This window comes from Haematobia irritans, chromosome 4 (assembly GCF_050003625.1).
Source record: "Haematobia irritans isolate KBUSLIRL chromosome 4, ASM5000362v1, whole genome shotgun sequence".
NCBI lineage: Eukaryota > Metazoa > Arthropoda > Insecta > Diptera > Muscidae > Haematobia > Haematobia irritans.
This window is the reverse complement of record NC_134400.1, coordinates 19,890,648-19,904,485: the sequence shown is the minus strand read 5'-3', so window position 1 is coordinate 19,904,485 and position 13,838 is coordinate 19,890,648. Positions and strand designations below refer to the sequence as shown.

Below are 13,838 nucleotides of genomic sequence, written 5' to 3'. Positions count from 1 at the left end.
GGGAACAACAACATTCGATCCAGCTGCTGGTGATACTATTGTGGATGATTGTGAAACCACCATTGCATTAGTATTGCATTTGTATTACTAACGGCAGCAACAGTCGATATTGCATTTGAAGAATTAGTAATAGTGGCTAATGTTGGAGTAGTATTTGCTGCCACCCCAATGGGACCACTCACTACTTGGTTGTTGCAATACAATATTTGCGGTCACAGCCACTGTGGTCGTGGCAGGTGTTGAGGGTGCTATGTTGGAGTTGTTCACTGTAGCTGATGTAGTGGCTGCAATTGTGGGTGTCAGGGATGTGAGGGCAGATGCTACTGTGGCAGAAACGGCTACAGAACCAGATGCTGTTATATATGTTATATACATATAGCACTCCGTTATTTTTATTTCGTCAATCTAATCGCATTTTTAAATAACAACGCGAACCACTTTTGTATTCTAATTTGACACAAATCATTTGAATAAATCAATTATTTCTTAATTCACATTACAAATGGCGCCATGTTTTGAAACTAACTAATCTCAACATATGGAAGGATTTAAAGCCGACCTAATTAGGGACTATGCACTTTATGTCAGTTTTTCAACTCGAAAAAAACAAAGTACCACAAATGAAAAAATATTTCGGTAGTTTTTCGCATTTTTGGTTTTGTATGGGATTTCGCTTCGGAAACCGAACATAGTACCTACCTTAATATTCAAGTTGAGAAATTGTTGAGAAAATCGAGTTCTCAACAAAAAACAGGCATTACCCTCAACAGTAAAATTCAACACAATAGCAATAATCTCTCAATTGTAATCCTCAAATTGAAATGCATCGCTACTGTATAATTTCTCAAACAGTTTTCAATGTAAGACAAATTAAAAATTAACATTGTTGCGAATATTTTCTAACCTCAATTTGCATGGAAGTCAATCCCAGTTCTAACTGAAAGTCAACACTAAATTTTATTAATTTTTTTCGTTAAAAACATAATATTTAAAAAAAATGAATTATATATAAAAATAATAATATAATACCAATCAAAACATAATTATCTTATTAAACGTATTAATAACTAAAACTATCAATACAACTTTAAATATCTTAAACATTTTTACATGTATAATACGATTTCCTCCATAATGTTGGTGTCACACAACTATTAATTAATTAATTAATTAAATATTAATTAATATGCTGGCAATTTGAAATAATTACTATCGAGAAATTCACAAAATATCAAACTGATGAAGGAATGTAAATTCATGTAATGCACATTATCATCCAGAAGTTCTTGATATATGAATTGTTGCACTTTGCAAGTTTTCTGGAATCTTTTCTATTTGTTGTTTCCTTCATCATTTTTTTATCGGTCAACATCTTCCAAGAATATAACATCCAATGATTTTAGTTTTCTGCACAACAATACTTACCAATTATAGTTAGCGTTTTGGATTAATTTCAGTCTCATGTCAAAAATATTTCAATTTTTTGTATTTCTTCCAACTGACCACGTACTTCGTGGCACAAAATGTATTGAAAACCACAAAATTCGATTTCCTCAAGAACGTTGGTGTCACAAAATTTTTATAAAACTCATTAAAACAAACTATAAATATTTATTTTGACAGAACATGGAAAGTTCCATTGCATTGTTTGTATAACATTTCAAATTATTTCATTAAAAAAAGTAATTATGGAAACAAACTGGCTTTCGCTGTGTAAACCTTGGGTACTATCCAATTTAAAGTGGCTTTACTTTTGAGTGTGTTTCCAAAGTCTGTTGTGTGTAAATATATGAAATTGGCTTGAACTCGACTTGAAATTGTTTTAAATTTGAATAATGCTCTACATTCGATAATCGATAGAACGAAACTAAACAATTGGTCCAGGTGTAATCGATCACACACTAATATCGAAGTCGATTTACCATTCTCTAATAAAATCGAGCAAATGAATATTACAACTTTCGTGAAACTAAAATTGCTAAAAAATGAAAGTTAAAGTTATAAAAGATTAAAATTGCATATATTGCGAATGAGATAAAAGCCAGTTGATTGACAAGAAAACAAGAGATATTTTTTTACGAATAGTTACATATAAAGAAATAGTCGCTGTCTGTCATCAACAGCAAAAAGAAAAAAACTGTGTGTGTGTGTGCACTCGCCCACAAAAACAAAAGAAGCCCCCTGGAATTCGTATCTTTTTGATTGATTCACGGGCAGTCAACAACACGCACATCGCAACAAAAGGAAAATTTATTTCGACCAATTTCCATCAATTGTTTCGTATAGGAAAATCATGAGCAATAGCGATGGCTCCATACGCTTTAGCGACCACACACTTGACAAGGCCACAAAGGCCAAGGTAACATTAGAAAATTACTATAGTAATTTGGTGACACAATACGGAGAACGAAAACAACGTCTGGCCAAATTGGAAGCTCAACTAAAAGATGAGAGTCTAACGGATACACAAAGGCAAGAGAAGCGCTTACAACATGCACAGAAAGAAACTGAATTTCTACGTCTCAAACGTTTACGATTGGGCGTTGAAGATTTTGAGGCATTGAAGGTGATAGGACGCGGGGCATTCGGTGAAGTGCGTTTAGTGCAAAAGAAGGACACAGGGCATGTGTTTGCAATGAAAGTTTTGCGTAAAGCTGATATGTTGGAGAAAGAACAAGTGGCTCATGTTCGAGCCGAACGTGATGTCTTAGTGGAAGCAGATCATCAATGGGTCGTGAAAATGTACTATAGTTTTCAGGTAAATATCATTGTGTTGTTATTTTGTTTGTGTTTTTGTAAAATCTTTAAAAAAATTTGTAGGATTTTTAAAGATAAAATAGAACATTTGAAACGAATTCCATGTAAAGTATTTCCTTAAATTCCATTATTGTCAAATTATTTTTTGGTATTATTGGCATATGATCACTTAAATCATTTGGCTACCGCGAAAAAAACCCTACGGCTCTTTTCTCTATGACTCACATATATACACATATCGCCTCCTCCAATTCAAAATACGCTAAGTCGAAAATCAAAATTTACTTTTAAGGAGAGTCCAATTAAGTTTACATCTACACCATTTTCAAAGTGTATGGAATTCCTTAATTTAATCAAATCAAACAGTTTGCATAGCTATTTTAATAACTTTGTCTTTGTTTTGACGTCATTCTTATATTAAATTTCAAATTGGACCCTATCGCTTAAAAGAAGAAATCTCAAAATCATGCTATGTCCATTTAACATATTGTAGAATATATGTGTGAATTATGACACATATTCATTCGTACATTCATAAATTTATGAAGAAAATATCTGAAAAGAAAAGATGGTTAGTTTTTATGTTTTTTATTTTAATCATTGACAATTAACTACCATTGAACTTGTATAGACGCCATTACATTGTTTACAGTCTTCAGACCACTGGAAGATAAGAATTATTGACAACACGCATCTATGAGGTCGAACACTGATACAATAATTTGTTTGTATTGTGAAATTACAAGCAACAGAGAAAGCAAAAAATAATTAAAAATACTCGAAGGAGCCTAAAAGTTTCTGAGTATCTTACTTAAATTGCAAAAAATATTTTGTGAACAATCAATATAGTTCTTTCCGCGTCCACAATTCAATGGTTTGGCATCATAAAAGAGAATTCAAAAAATTTTTTTTTACATTTACTCGATATTGTGGCAGCCCGATATTTCAGGCTCACTTCGACTATTCAGCCAATTGGGATTGCCACAATTGGAAACTTCTCACTTATCAATGCAATTCTACATTACAGTGAAACTACTTAGAGAAGCTTTAAAATACTTAGAAATGTCACCAGCATACTGAGAAGCCACGGCGCGTCCTGGCCAACGTTAAGCTACTAAAAAACTATGAGAAACATCCGGCTGCTGTTATTCGGCCTGATCACGCCGAAGGGCAACCATCGATTTTTGGTCAAACGCCGAAGCCGATTATTCGGTGGAGCTCTACTACTCAGGCCTGCCTAAAAGTATGCAATTATTTCAAAAGTTTTCATTTACTGAACAAGAAAAACAGGTTTAAGCCACTGTTCATTCATTTGTTTACAAATACCAATCTTAAATGAAGGGAAAGATATCAAGGAAATTGTAGGGTCAGCTACGTCATATTTTTAGAGGACATAGCACGTCAGGGTTTATATTTTGTGCCACTGGAGCCATAAATAATCTACCAAATTTTGTAGAAAAAACAACCAAACAATAATTTCTTATTTTGTCAAACGCCTTGTGAGCTTAAGATCTTAGTTGTCATAGCCATTAAGCCATTTAAGTTATCAATTTCAATTGTAACTTAATAATGAATAAATAAATAAATAAAATATTTTGTCAAAATTTTATTTCCATAGAAAATTTCATCATAGAGGTAAAGAAAAAACTTCGAAAATACTTTATTTTTATAGAAAGTGTAATCATAATTTTATTTCTATAAAAAATTCAAATTTTTTTTTGTCAAAATTTTATTTCTATAGAAAATTTTCTAAAAATTTTATTTCTATAGAAAATTTTCTCAAAATTTTATTTCTATAGAAAATTTTCTCAAAATCTTATTTCTATAGAAAATTTTGTCAAAATTGTATTTCTATAGAAAATTTTGTCAAATTTTTATTTCTATAGAAAATTTTCTCAAAATTTTATTTCTTTAGAAAATTTTCTCAAAATTTTATTTCTATAGAAAATTTTGACAAATTTTTATTTTTATAGAAAATATTCTCAAAATTTTATTTCTTTAGAAAATTTTCTCAAAATTTTATTTCTATAGAAAATTTTCTCAAAATTTTATTTCTATATAAAATTTTCTCAAAGTTTTATTTCTATAGAAAATTTTCTCAAAATTTTAGTTCTATAGAAAATTTTCTCAAAATTTTAGTTCTGTAGAAGATTCTGTCAAAATGTTATTTCTATAGAAAATTTTGTCAAAATTTAATTTCTATAGAAAATTTTGTCAAAATATTATTGCTATAGAAAATTTTGTCAAATTTTTATTTCTATAGAAAATTTTCTCAAAAATTCATTTCTTTAGAAAATTTTCTCAAAATTTTATTGCTATAGAAAATTTTCTCAAAATTTTATTTCTACAGAAAATTTTCTCAAAATTTTAGTTCTATAGAAGATTCTGTCAAAATATTATTTCTATAGAAAATTTTGTTAATATTTTTTTTCTACAGTAAATGTTATCATTTTTTTATAGAAAATTTTGTCAAAATTTTATTGGTATAGAAAATTTTGTCAAAATTTTGTTTCTATAGAAAAATTTATCAACGTTTTATTTCTATAGAAAATTTTGTCAAAATGATATTTCTAAAGAACATTTTGTCAATATTTTATTACTATAGAAATTTTTGTCAAATTTTGTCAAAATTTGTCAATCACCTCTCTTAGTTGGAGAGGAATATTTTGCAAAATCTACCAAAACATCAACCATTCTACTAATCTACCAAACAGTAAAAAATCTAGAATTCTACGAATTGTGGCAACAGTGGATTGAACCCATGACCCTTGTATGTAAGGCGACCATACTAACCATTGCAACTCTGTGTCTTCAATATCCAAACAGATCAAGCTAGACACTTAACCCTCTAATGCCCTAATTTTTAAATTCAATGTTAACGACACAAAAACAAGAAAACTAATCAAGAAAAATTATACGGTAAAATTCAGTACATATAGTGCAAAGGCTCTTGAACAGGTTCAACTAAGTTTTCTTTTTATTTTTTTCATTTTTGTTGTCTTAAGGTGTGTTTTACTAAAAGCTTTCTTATTTGATGAAGCCCGCCTAAACGCGGGATTGGGCATTAGAGGGTTAATTTAAATATTTAAAAAAAAATCTTACATTGTTTTCCATACTACTTTAATTTTTTTATTGATTTATAAATTTTTTGTTTTAATCTCTAGGATCCATCAAATTTGTATCTAATAATGGAATTCTTGCCTGGTGGTGATATGATGACACTTTTAATGAAAAAGGATACACTGTCGGAGGAATGTACGCAGTTCTACATAGTCGAAACTGCATTGGCTATAGATTCGATACATAAATTAGGTTTCATACACAGAGATATAAAACCAGATAATTTACTCTTGGATGCTCGTGGTCATTTAAAGGTAAAATAGACTTTTCAATCTATCCATTTTATTCCATAATATGCAAAAATTATAATGCTAATACTTTTGCAGCTCTCTGACTTTGGTCTATGTACTGGTTTAAAAAAATCACATCGTACTGATTTCTATAGGGATTTGTCCCAAGCAAAACCATCCGATTTCATAGGAACATGTGCAAGGTTGGTTTAATACATAAATGTTTTCAAGTTTTTCATTTTCTGTTTTCTAATTATTAAATTTTATTTTGTTTTTTTAGTCCTATGGACTCTAAGCGTCGTGCCGAATCATGGAAACGTAATCGAAGAGCATTAGCTTATTCAACTGTTGGCACACCCGATTACATTGCCCCTGAGGTCTTCTTGCAAACCGGCTATGGTCCAGCTTGTGATTGGTGGTCATTGGGTGTGATTATGTATGAAATGCTAATGGGCTATCCTCCATTTTGTTCGGATAATCCTCAAGATACATACCGCAAAGTTATGAATTGGCGTGAAACCCTAATATTCCCTCCTGAAATACCCATATCAGAAGAAGCCAAGGAGACAATTATAAAATTCTGCTGTGAAGCTGATCGACGATTGGGATCACAACGTGGTTTGGAAGATTTGAAATCGGTGCCCTTCTTCCGTGGCGTTGATTGGGAGCATATACGTGAGAGGCCAGCTGCCATACCGGTTGAAGTTCGCTCCATAGACGACACGTCCAATTTCGATGAATTCCCCGATGTTTCATTAGAAATTCGTAAGTATTATCCAAAATATTATAAATGTTGTAAAATACCAGATAGCTGACACGAAATGTTACCAACTTTAAAAAGCCATTTTTCTAACTATTTTTTAAAGATTTCGACAATAGTTCAAGCAATCAAAATTTGTTTGAAACCTATTCGAAGATGTGTTGTTGAATGTAAGCTTAGTCTGGGGTTTACTCTCAAATTGAAATTATAGGGTGGTGACAAAGATAATTTTGTATCTAAGATTTATCCCTATAGAAATAAAATGTTGACAAAATTTTCTAAGAAATAAAATTTTGACAAAATTTTCTATAGAAATAAAATTTTGACAATATTTTCTATAGAAATAAAATTTTGACTAAATATTCTATAGAAATAAAATTTTGACAAAATTTTCTATAGAAATAAAATTTTGACAAAATTTTCTATAAAAATAAAATTTTGACAAAATTTTCTATAGAAATAAAATTTTGACAAAATTTTCTATAGAAATAAAATTTTCACAAAATTTTCTATAGAAATAAAATTTTCACAAAATTTTCTATAGAAATAAAATTTTGACATTTTATATAGAAATAAAATTTTCTATAGAAATAAAATTGACTAAATTTTATATAGAAATAGAATTTTCTATAGAAATAAAATTTTGACAAAATTTTCTATAGAAATAAAATTTTGACAAAATTTTCTATAGAAATAAAATTTTGACAAAATTTTCTATAGAAATAAAATTTTGACAAAATTTTCTATAGAAAAAAAATTATAAAATTTTCTATAGAAATAAAATTTTGAGAAAATTTAGGTCTATCAAATTCCCTTTTTGTAGACCTAGCAATTTTAACTTGGCGCAAACTAAAAATATTTAAATATTTATACACCGAAATAAATTGTCACAATTCGGAGTGATCATAAAATAATTAATTAACTTCTAAAATAAAATAATAAATCATTTCTTTCGAAGAAACATTTTTTTCATAAAACCACAAAAATTTGCAAAATAAGATTTGTTTTATTTGGTAGTTTTCCTCAAAATTTTGGTAGATTATTTTTGGTGATATTCCAAAATATAGATGGCGAATTATTCTGCCTAATATTTAAATATATTTACAAATTTGTCATAAGTCCAAAGTCTTTTTAAATTTAAATATTTCAAATCCACTCTTCTGTAGTTTGTGAGAATTTGGTAACACTTCGTGTCAGCTCATATGTATTATTTGAAATTGATTTCATTTCGCATGATTTTATTCCTAACATTATCTTCGCTACGCTGACTCCTCCAAATAGCATATATATTGTGGATTGAGACAGTTTGGGCGTGTACGTATGTTTCCTCCTCCTCCCCGTTTACCACGAAAACGAAAAGACCCTAAAAAAATATCCACTAGAGAGAATTCTGTTGTTTTTGTTTTTTTTTGTCACTTTGTAGTTTTGTGTAAAATGTGTAAAACAAATGTTGAAAATATTGAAATTTACCCTTAAATTTTTCCTTCTTTTTTACAGCCACTGCTCCCTTGCCCCAAGGCAGTGAAAACGCTAAAGATTGGGTCTTTATCAACTACACATTCAAGCGCTTCGAAGTACGAAATTAAGTGTGAGATCGAGTTTTTGTTTTTATCTTTTTGGTTTACAAAATTTTGTTATTCTTAACACGGACTACACTACTCTGTTTCAAGCCCCAAGCCTAGCAAAACGAAAAGGTTCTGAAACGGAAAGACCCAAAATTGATTTAATAAACTAAGTGGTTTTTGTTGAATTTTTCATTTGTGTGGAGACTAAAGAGTGCAAATCTTTTTAATTTTTTCTCGAATTAGGGTTCGAAAGAAATATTAAGCTGGCAGCATTTTTTTTAATTATTAACGCTGTTTTAACACAATAAATTTGAAAAAAAAACTAAGAAATATTTGATGTCTTCTTATTAGTCCTACGGATGTTAAAATTTTAGTTTTTTATTATGTTAAAAAAATCAAAATTCTACCTATAAATATTATGGGGTAGAGGGGCTGTGGTGGCTTAGCCCCCTCCAGGACCCCCTAGTGCAATAGTTTTCGTAAATTTTGATACCGGATCCAATTAAAATTATAGATGTGTTTGGCGCCTTAACATAAAATCGAACTAATGCGTCCATTACTATAATTCTGAGCACATTTCTCTTCTCAAACCATAGTGGCAATTGTGGCGCCTGAAAATATGCAAAGAAAAATTTGTGTAGTAAGTAAACCAGGTTCTCACATGACCTGTAATTTCAAGAATTGAATTTTGATGAAATGGATATTAGATTATTGTTGGTTTTATTTAGAAATTGTATCTTACCCATACAAATATGTCTTGGTCGGCCAGAGTAGAGTAAATTTTCACTTCAAATAAACTTTTTCTTTTGGATTTACATTATAAGTAACGGCATGGAAAATGTATTCTTGGTTAATAATACACAGGAAAGCATATAATAAAAACATTGCCAATTAAAAATTTTAATAAAATTGGAAATGTAATAAAATAAAAACTTTATTTTATTACATTCCACGTAACTATTTTCAATCATTTTCTTAACTGACTTGGTGTTTTTAGTTCGATTAAAAAATTGATTGTTTCAAGAAAATTTTTAATTAGAATTAATAAAAAAATAATTAATGTTTTATTAAATAATTTTATTTTTTTTTTTGCTTTTAAATTAAAAATTTAAAAAAAATGAAAATAAATTCCATAATTTTTTTTTAACCGACTTCCGAATTTCATTAAAAAGTTAATTGTATAAAACTCTAAATTTTATGTGAAAAACTTCTTTTGGCCATGTCTTCTTAAATATGCACCCTAGAGTCAATTAATTAGTCAGTTAATTCGTGTCCATCCCCAAAAATTTTAAAATTCCAAACAAATCCCTGTTCGAGAACGAAACTTTTTACTATGTTGAGATATTTACTATGATGAAAAACAATTGCTACTCATTTCTTTAACAAATAAAACTACTTTTTGTTTGTTTTGATATAATCAAAACATGCCAAGCCTAATGATGTCGTAAATGTCAAGAATTTTCAAAAAATGTCAAATTTCTTACTAGCCCCTGGGCTAGTGAAATTATACTCACCTCGATTTACGTAAAATTTTTACCAATGCTAGTAAAAAGTTTCGGTTTCGAACAGACCCTTCATATGAAAAACTTCTTTTGGCCATATCTCCTTTCTAGTTTCATTAAAAAGTTAATGTATCAATTAATTTTTTAATTGAAAAAGTTTTCACAGCTTCAGTAACCCTTTTAATTGGAAAAAATTGGTGATATTTTTTCTTTGTATAAAAATTCAGGCATTTATGTAAACTGTGTGTCTGTGTATATAAAAATTGAAGTAAAAATTATGCCCATCTCTACACAGAATTTTTTTTTTAGATTCAATCACGAAATTTATTGATTTAATTAATTTCTTAATTCAAAATATCTTTAAACACAAATCATTTAGTTGATTGCAAAACTCAATTAATTTTGTAAACTTTCGAGTTTGATTAACGGCCATTTTCATGTAGCTCCGTTAGGCTTTAACTGCCAGTTAACAGAAAGAAAAATAGAAGTATCTTTTCTCCGGTTAACTTTAACTGAAAAATTTTCAGCAGTTAAGTTTCTAACTGGCATATGGCATATATACGCAAGATGACAGATATGTAGATATCACGGTTTAAAAGTTCGTTAGCTAACGTAGCACTAACAGAGCTTCATGAAAATGGGGGTAAGAAGAAAATTGTATCAATTAATGTTTTAATTGAAAAAAATATTCACCTTCAATCCACTTCTTAATTGGAAATATTTTGGTGATATTTTTTTATTTATTTATTTAATCAAACTGAACCCCCAAGGGTCATATGTTGATAGATATATAATATAGGAAAATAACGTGATTTAAAGTATAAATTACATACATCAAAAATTGCTAAGGTACTGACGCAGAAAATTTAAATATCCTAAAACTTTGTTTTTTGTTTGTTTTGGATATTTGGATGTCCATTAAAAGTAATGACATAACAAGAACTTCTAATTTATTTTGCTGGGTTCGTGATTGAAGACATAAAATATTTTCTTCTGTGTATGCGGCGAAAAAAGGAGGACTCAGGAAACAATACATAGCCCAACAGCGTAGAAACTGTTGGGCTACCCTACTTTAACCACATGTGGAAAATTATATTTAAACAAACCACCACCATGAAGGAAAACTATAAGTTTAGTTTAGAAAAATTTCAACTAAACTGTATTACAAACGCGGCGGTATGAAAATGGGTCACAGGAAAATGAAAATATGGCGCTCCACCGTGGTGCAATGGTTAGCATGCCCGCCTTGCATACACAAGGTCGTGGGTTCGATTCCTGCTTCGACCAAAAGTTGTTCAGCGGTGGATTATCCCACCTCAGTAATGCTGGTGACATTTCTGAGGGTTTCAAAGCTTTTCTAAGTGGTTTCACTGGAATGTGGAATACCGTTCGGACTCGGCTATAAAAAGGAGGTACCTTGTCATTGAGCTTAACATAGGATCGGGCAGCACTCAGTGATAAGAGAGAATGTGGTATCACAATGGACTGAATAGTCTAAGTGAGCCTGATACATCGGGCTGCCACCTAAGCTAACCTATGGGCGACGCTTCATAATGCATATGAGCCCCAACAAAATGCAACTGAAGCATAAAAATCGACCCCAAAATAAAATTAGGGCTCATTTTCCCTTTTGATATAAAAAAGAGTGTGTGCCAATTAACCCTAACTGATGGAAAAAACGATGAAGTTTTAAGAACAAATTAAAAATGTGTTACTCAGTACGAATCTTTTGGAAATTGGAAAGCCCACTTTGAACTTTGTCTATAGGAGGAAATCTTAAACACCGGCCGAAGACCGGCCACGCATAAACCAAATGCCAGAATGCCAAAATAAGCCCCACTTGAAGGATAAATGGTACATTTTTGATAGTTTTGTACATTGGTAGAATTCTTGATGTTTTGGTAGATTTTGCAAAATATTCCTCTACAACTACGAGGTACTTCATCAATTTTCTATAGAAATAAAATTTTGACAAAATAGAAATAAAATTTTGTCTATAGAAATAAAATTTAGACAAAGTTGCCTATAGAAATACAATTTTGACGAAGATTTTCTGAAGAAATAAAATTTTGACAACATTTTCTATAGAAATAAAATTTTGACAACATTTTCTATAGAAATAAAATTTTGACAAAAATTTATATAGAAATAAAATTTTGCAAAAAATTTCTATAGAAATAAAATTTTGCAAAAAATTTCTATAGAAATTAAATTTTGCAAAAAAATTCTATAGAAATAAAATTTTGCAAAAAATAAAAATAAAATTTTGCAAAAAATTTCTATAGAAATAAAATTTTGCAAAAAATTTCTATAGAAATAAAATTTTGCAAAAAAATTCTATAGAAATAAAATTTTGCAAAAAATTTCTATAGAAATAAAATTTTGCAAAAAATTTCTATAGAAATAAAATTTTGCAAAAAAATTCTATAGAAATAAAATTTTGCAAAAATTTGTTATAGGTATACAATTTTGACAAAAATTTATATAGAAATAAAATTTTGCAAAAAAAATTCTATAGAAATAAAATTTTGCAAAAAATTTCTATAGAAATAAAATTTTGCAAAAAAATTCTATAGAAATAAAATTTTGCAAAAAATTTCTATAGAAATAAAATTTTGCAAAAAATTTCTATAGAAATAAAATTTTGACAAAAATTTCTATAGAAATAAAATTTTGACAAATTTTTTTTTATAGAAATAAAATTTTGAAAATATTTTCTATAGAAAAAAATTGCAAGAATTTTCTATAGAAATAAAATTTTGCAAAAATTTTCTATAGAAATAAAATTAAAATTTTTACAAAATTTTGAAGATTTTGATAAAATCTATAGAAATCAAATTTTGCAAAATAAAGTTTTGTTGATTGGTAGTTTTTTGGTAAAATATTCCCCCAAATTTTGGTAGAGTATTTTTTGCTCGAGTGGCAACCGTGATCAAATAGAAAGTTTTTTTTTTACTTGAAATATTGGGATTTATTTTATATTATTATACAAACTGACGGACGGACTGCGCCTCGTAGGAGTATACAATTCCTTCGGAATTTTCTAATTTTCCATGTCGAAGGTGGAATTACGAATTTCTAAAACTGAACCATGCATCACATAACAATTTACAATATTTCATATGATTTATAAAAAAAGCAATAATATATTAAAAATATATAGTTTTTTTCTTTTTTACAGCCTCAACCCCAATGCCCCAAGGCAGTGAAATTGCTAAAGATTGGGTCTTTATCAACTACACATTCAAACGCTTCGAAGTACGAAACTTAGAGTGAAGCCTAGCTTTCATTCGTTTTGAAAACAAATTCGTGTATGCTTAGTTTACAAAAAAATGTTTTTTTAGTTTAAGTTTAACTTAATATCCTGAGATAATTAAAATAACACATTATGAAATCTTCCCACTTCCACCTCACTCAATACAGGAAACTCAATTTTTTTTTTGCAATACAAGAAACAAGCTATACATTTTTGGTTGACACCAACTAAGGAACAGCACTATTACACAATACAAATTATTTAAATAATTTTTTGTCGGTTAAAATTTTAATTGAATTTGAATACAGATTTAATTGAATGAAATGGAAAATTTGTATAGAAATTAATTGGATCAAATATTTTTTTATGGAATGAATAAAATTTATTGGACACAAATTTCGATCGCATTTAAATGAAATTTCGACTATTCAGAAGATATATAGTATGAGTCCATTTCATTGATATAGCATCCATAGAGGCCGATTATCCTATTGTATCCAACTATAGAGCAAGATGATCCCAATTGGGTTAGGTTTTGGTATTTGATATTTTTGGGGCTTAGAGTATTGAAAAGAAGACCGAGGCGAAAGATCGATGTTGAAAACACACTAGAACGTGGCCTGGACTCAAAGCTAAGCTAAAAATATA

The 13,838-nt window shown here is 29.1% G+C and overlaps 1 protein-coding gene across 2 annotated transcripts; it reads left to right on the top strand.

Annotated features, from left to right (window-relative positions):
• Positions 1–1,919: 1,919 nt before the first annotated feature.
• Positions 1,920–13,328, top strand: trc (Serine/threonine-protein kinase tricornered). 2 transcript variants are annotated; one of them, XM_075304328.1, is made up of 5 exons: positions 1,920–2,758; positions 5,922–6,131; positions 6,204–6,310; positions 6,388–6,872; positions 13,116–13,328. In XM_075304328.1, exons 1-5 carry the CDS (start codon positions 2,294–2,296, stop codon positions 13,208–13,210), a joined length of 1,362 nt encoding a protein of 453 aa, XP_075160443.1. In that variant the 5' UTR covers positions 1,920–2,293; the 3' UTR covers positions 13,211–13,328. The 2 variants fall into 2 exon arrangements, with proteins under 2 accessions (XP_075160443.1, XP_075160444.1); XM_075304329.1 differs by lacking the exon at positions 13,116–13,328 and adding an exon at positions 8,365–8,762 and having other exon boundaries at positions 1,921–2,758.
• The last annotated feature ends 510 nt before the right edge of the window (positions 13,329–13,838 follow it).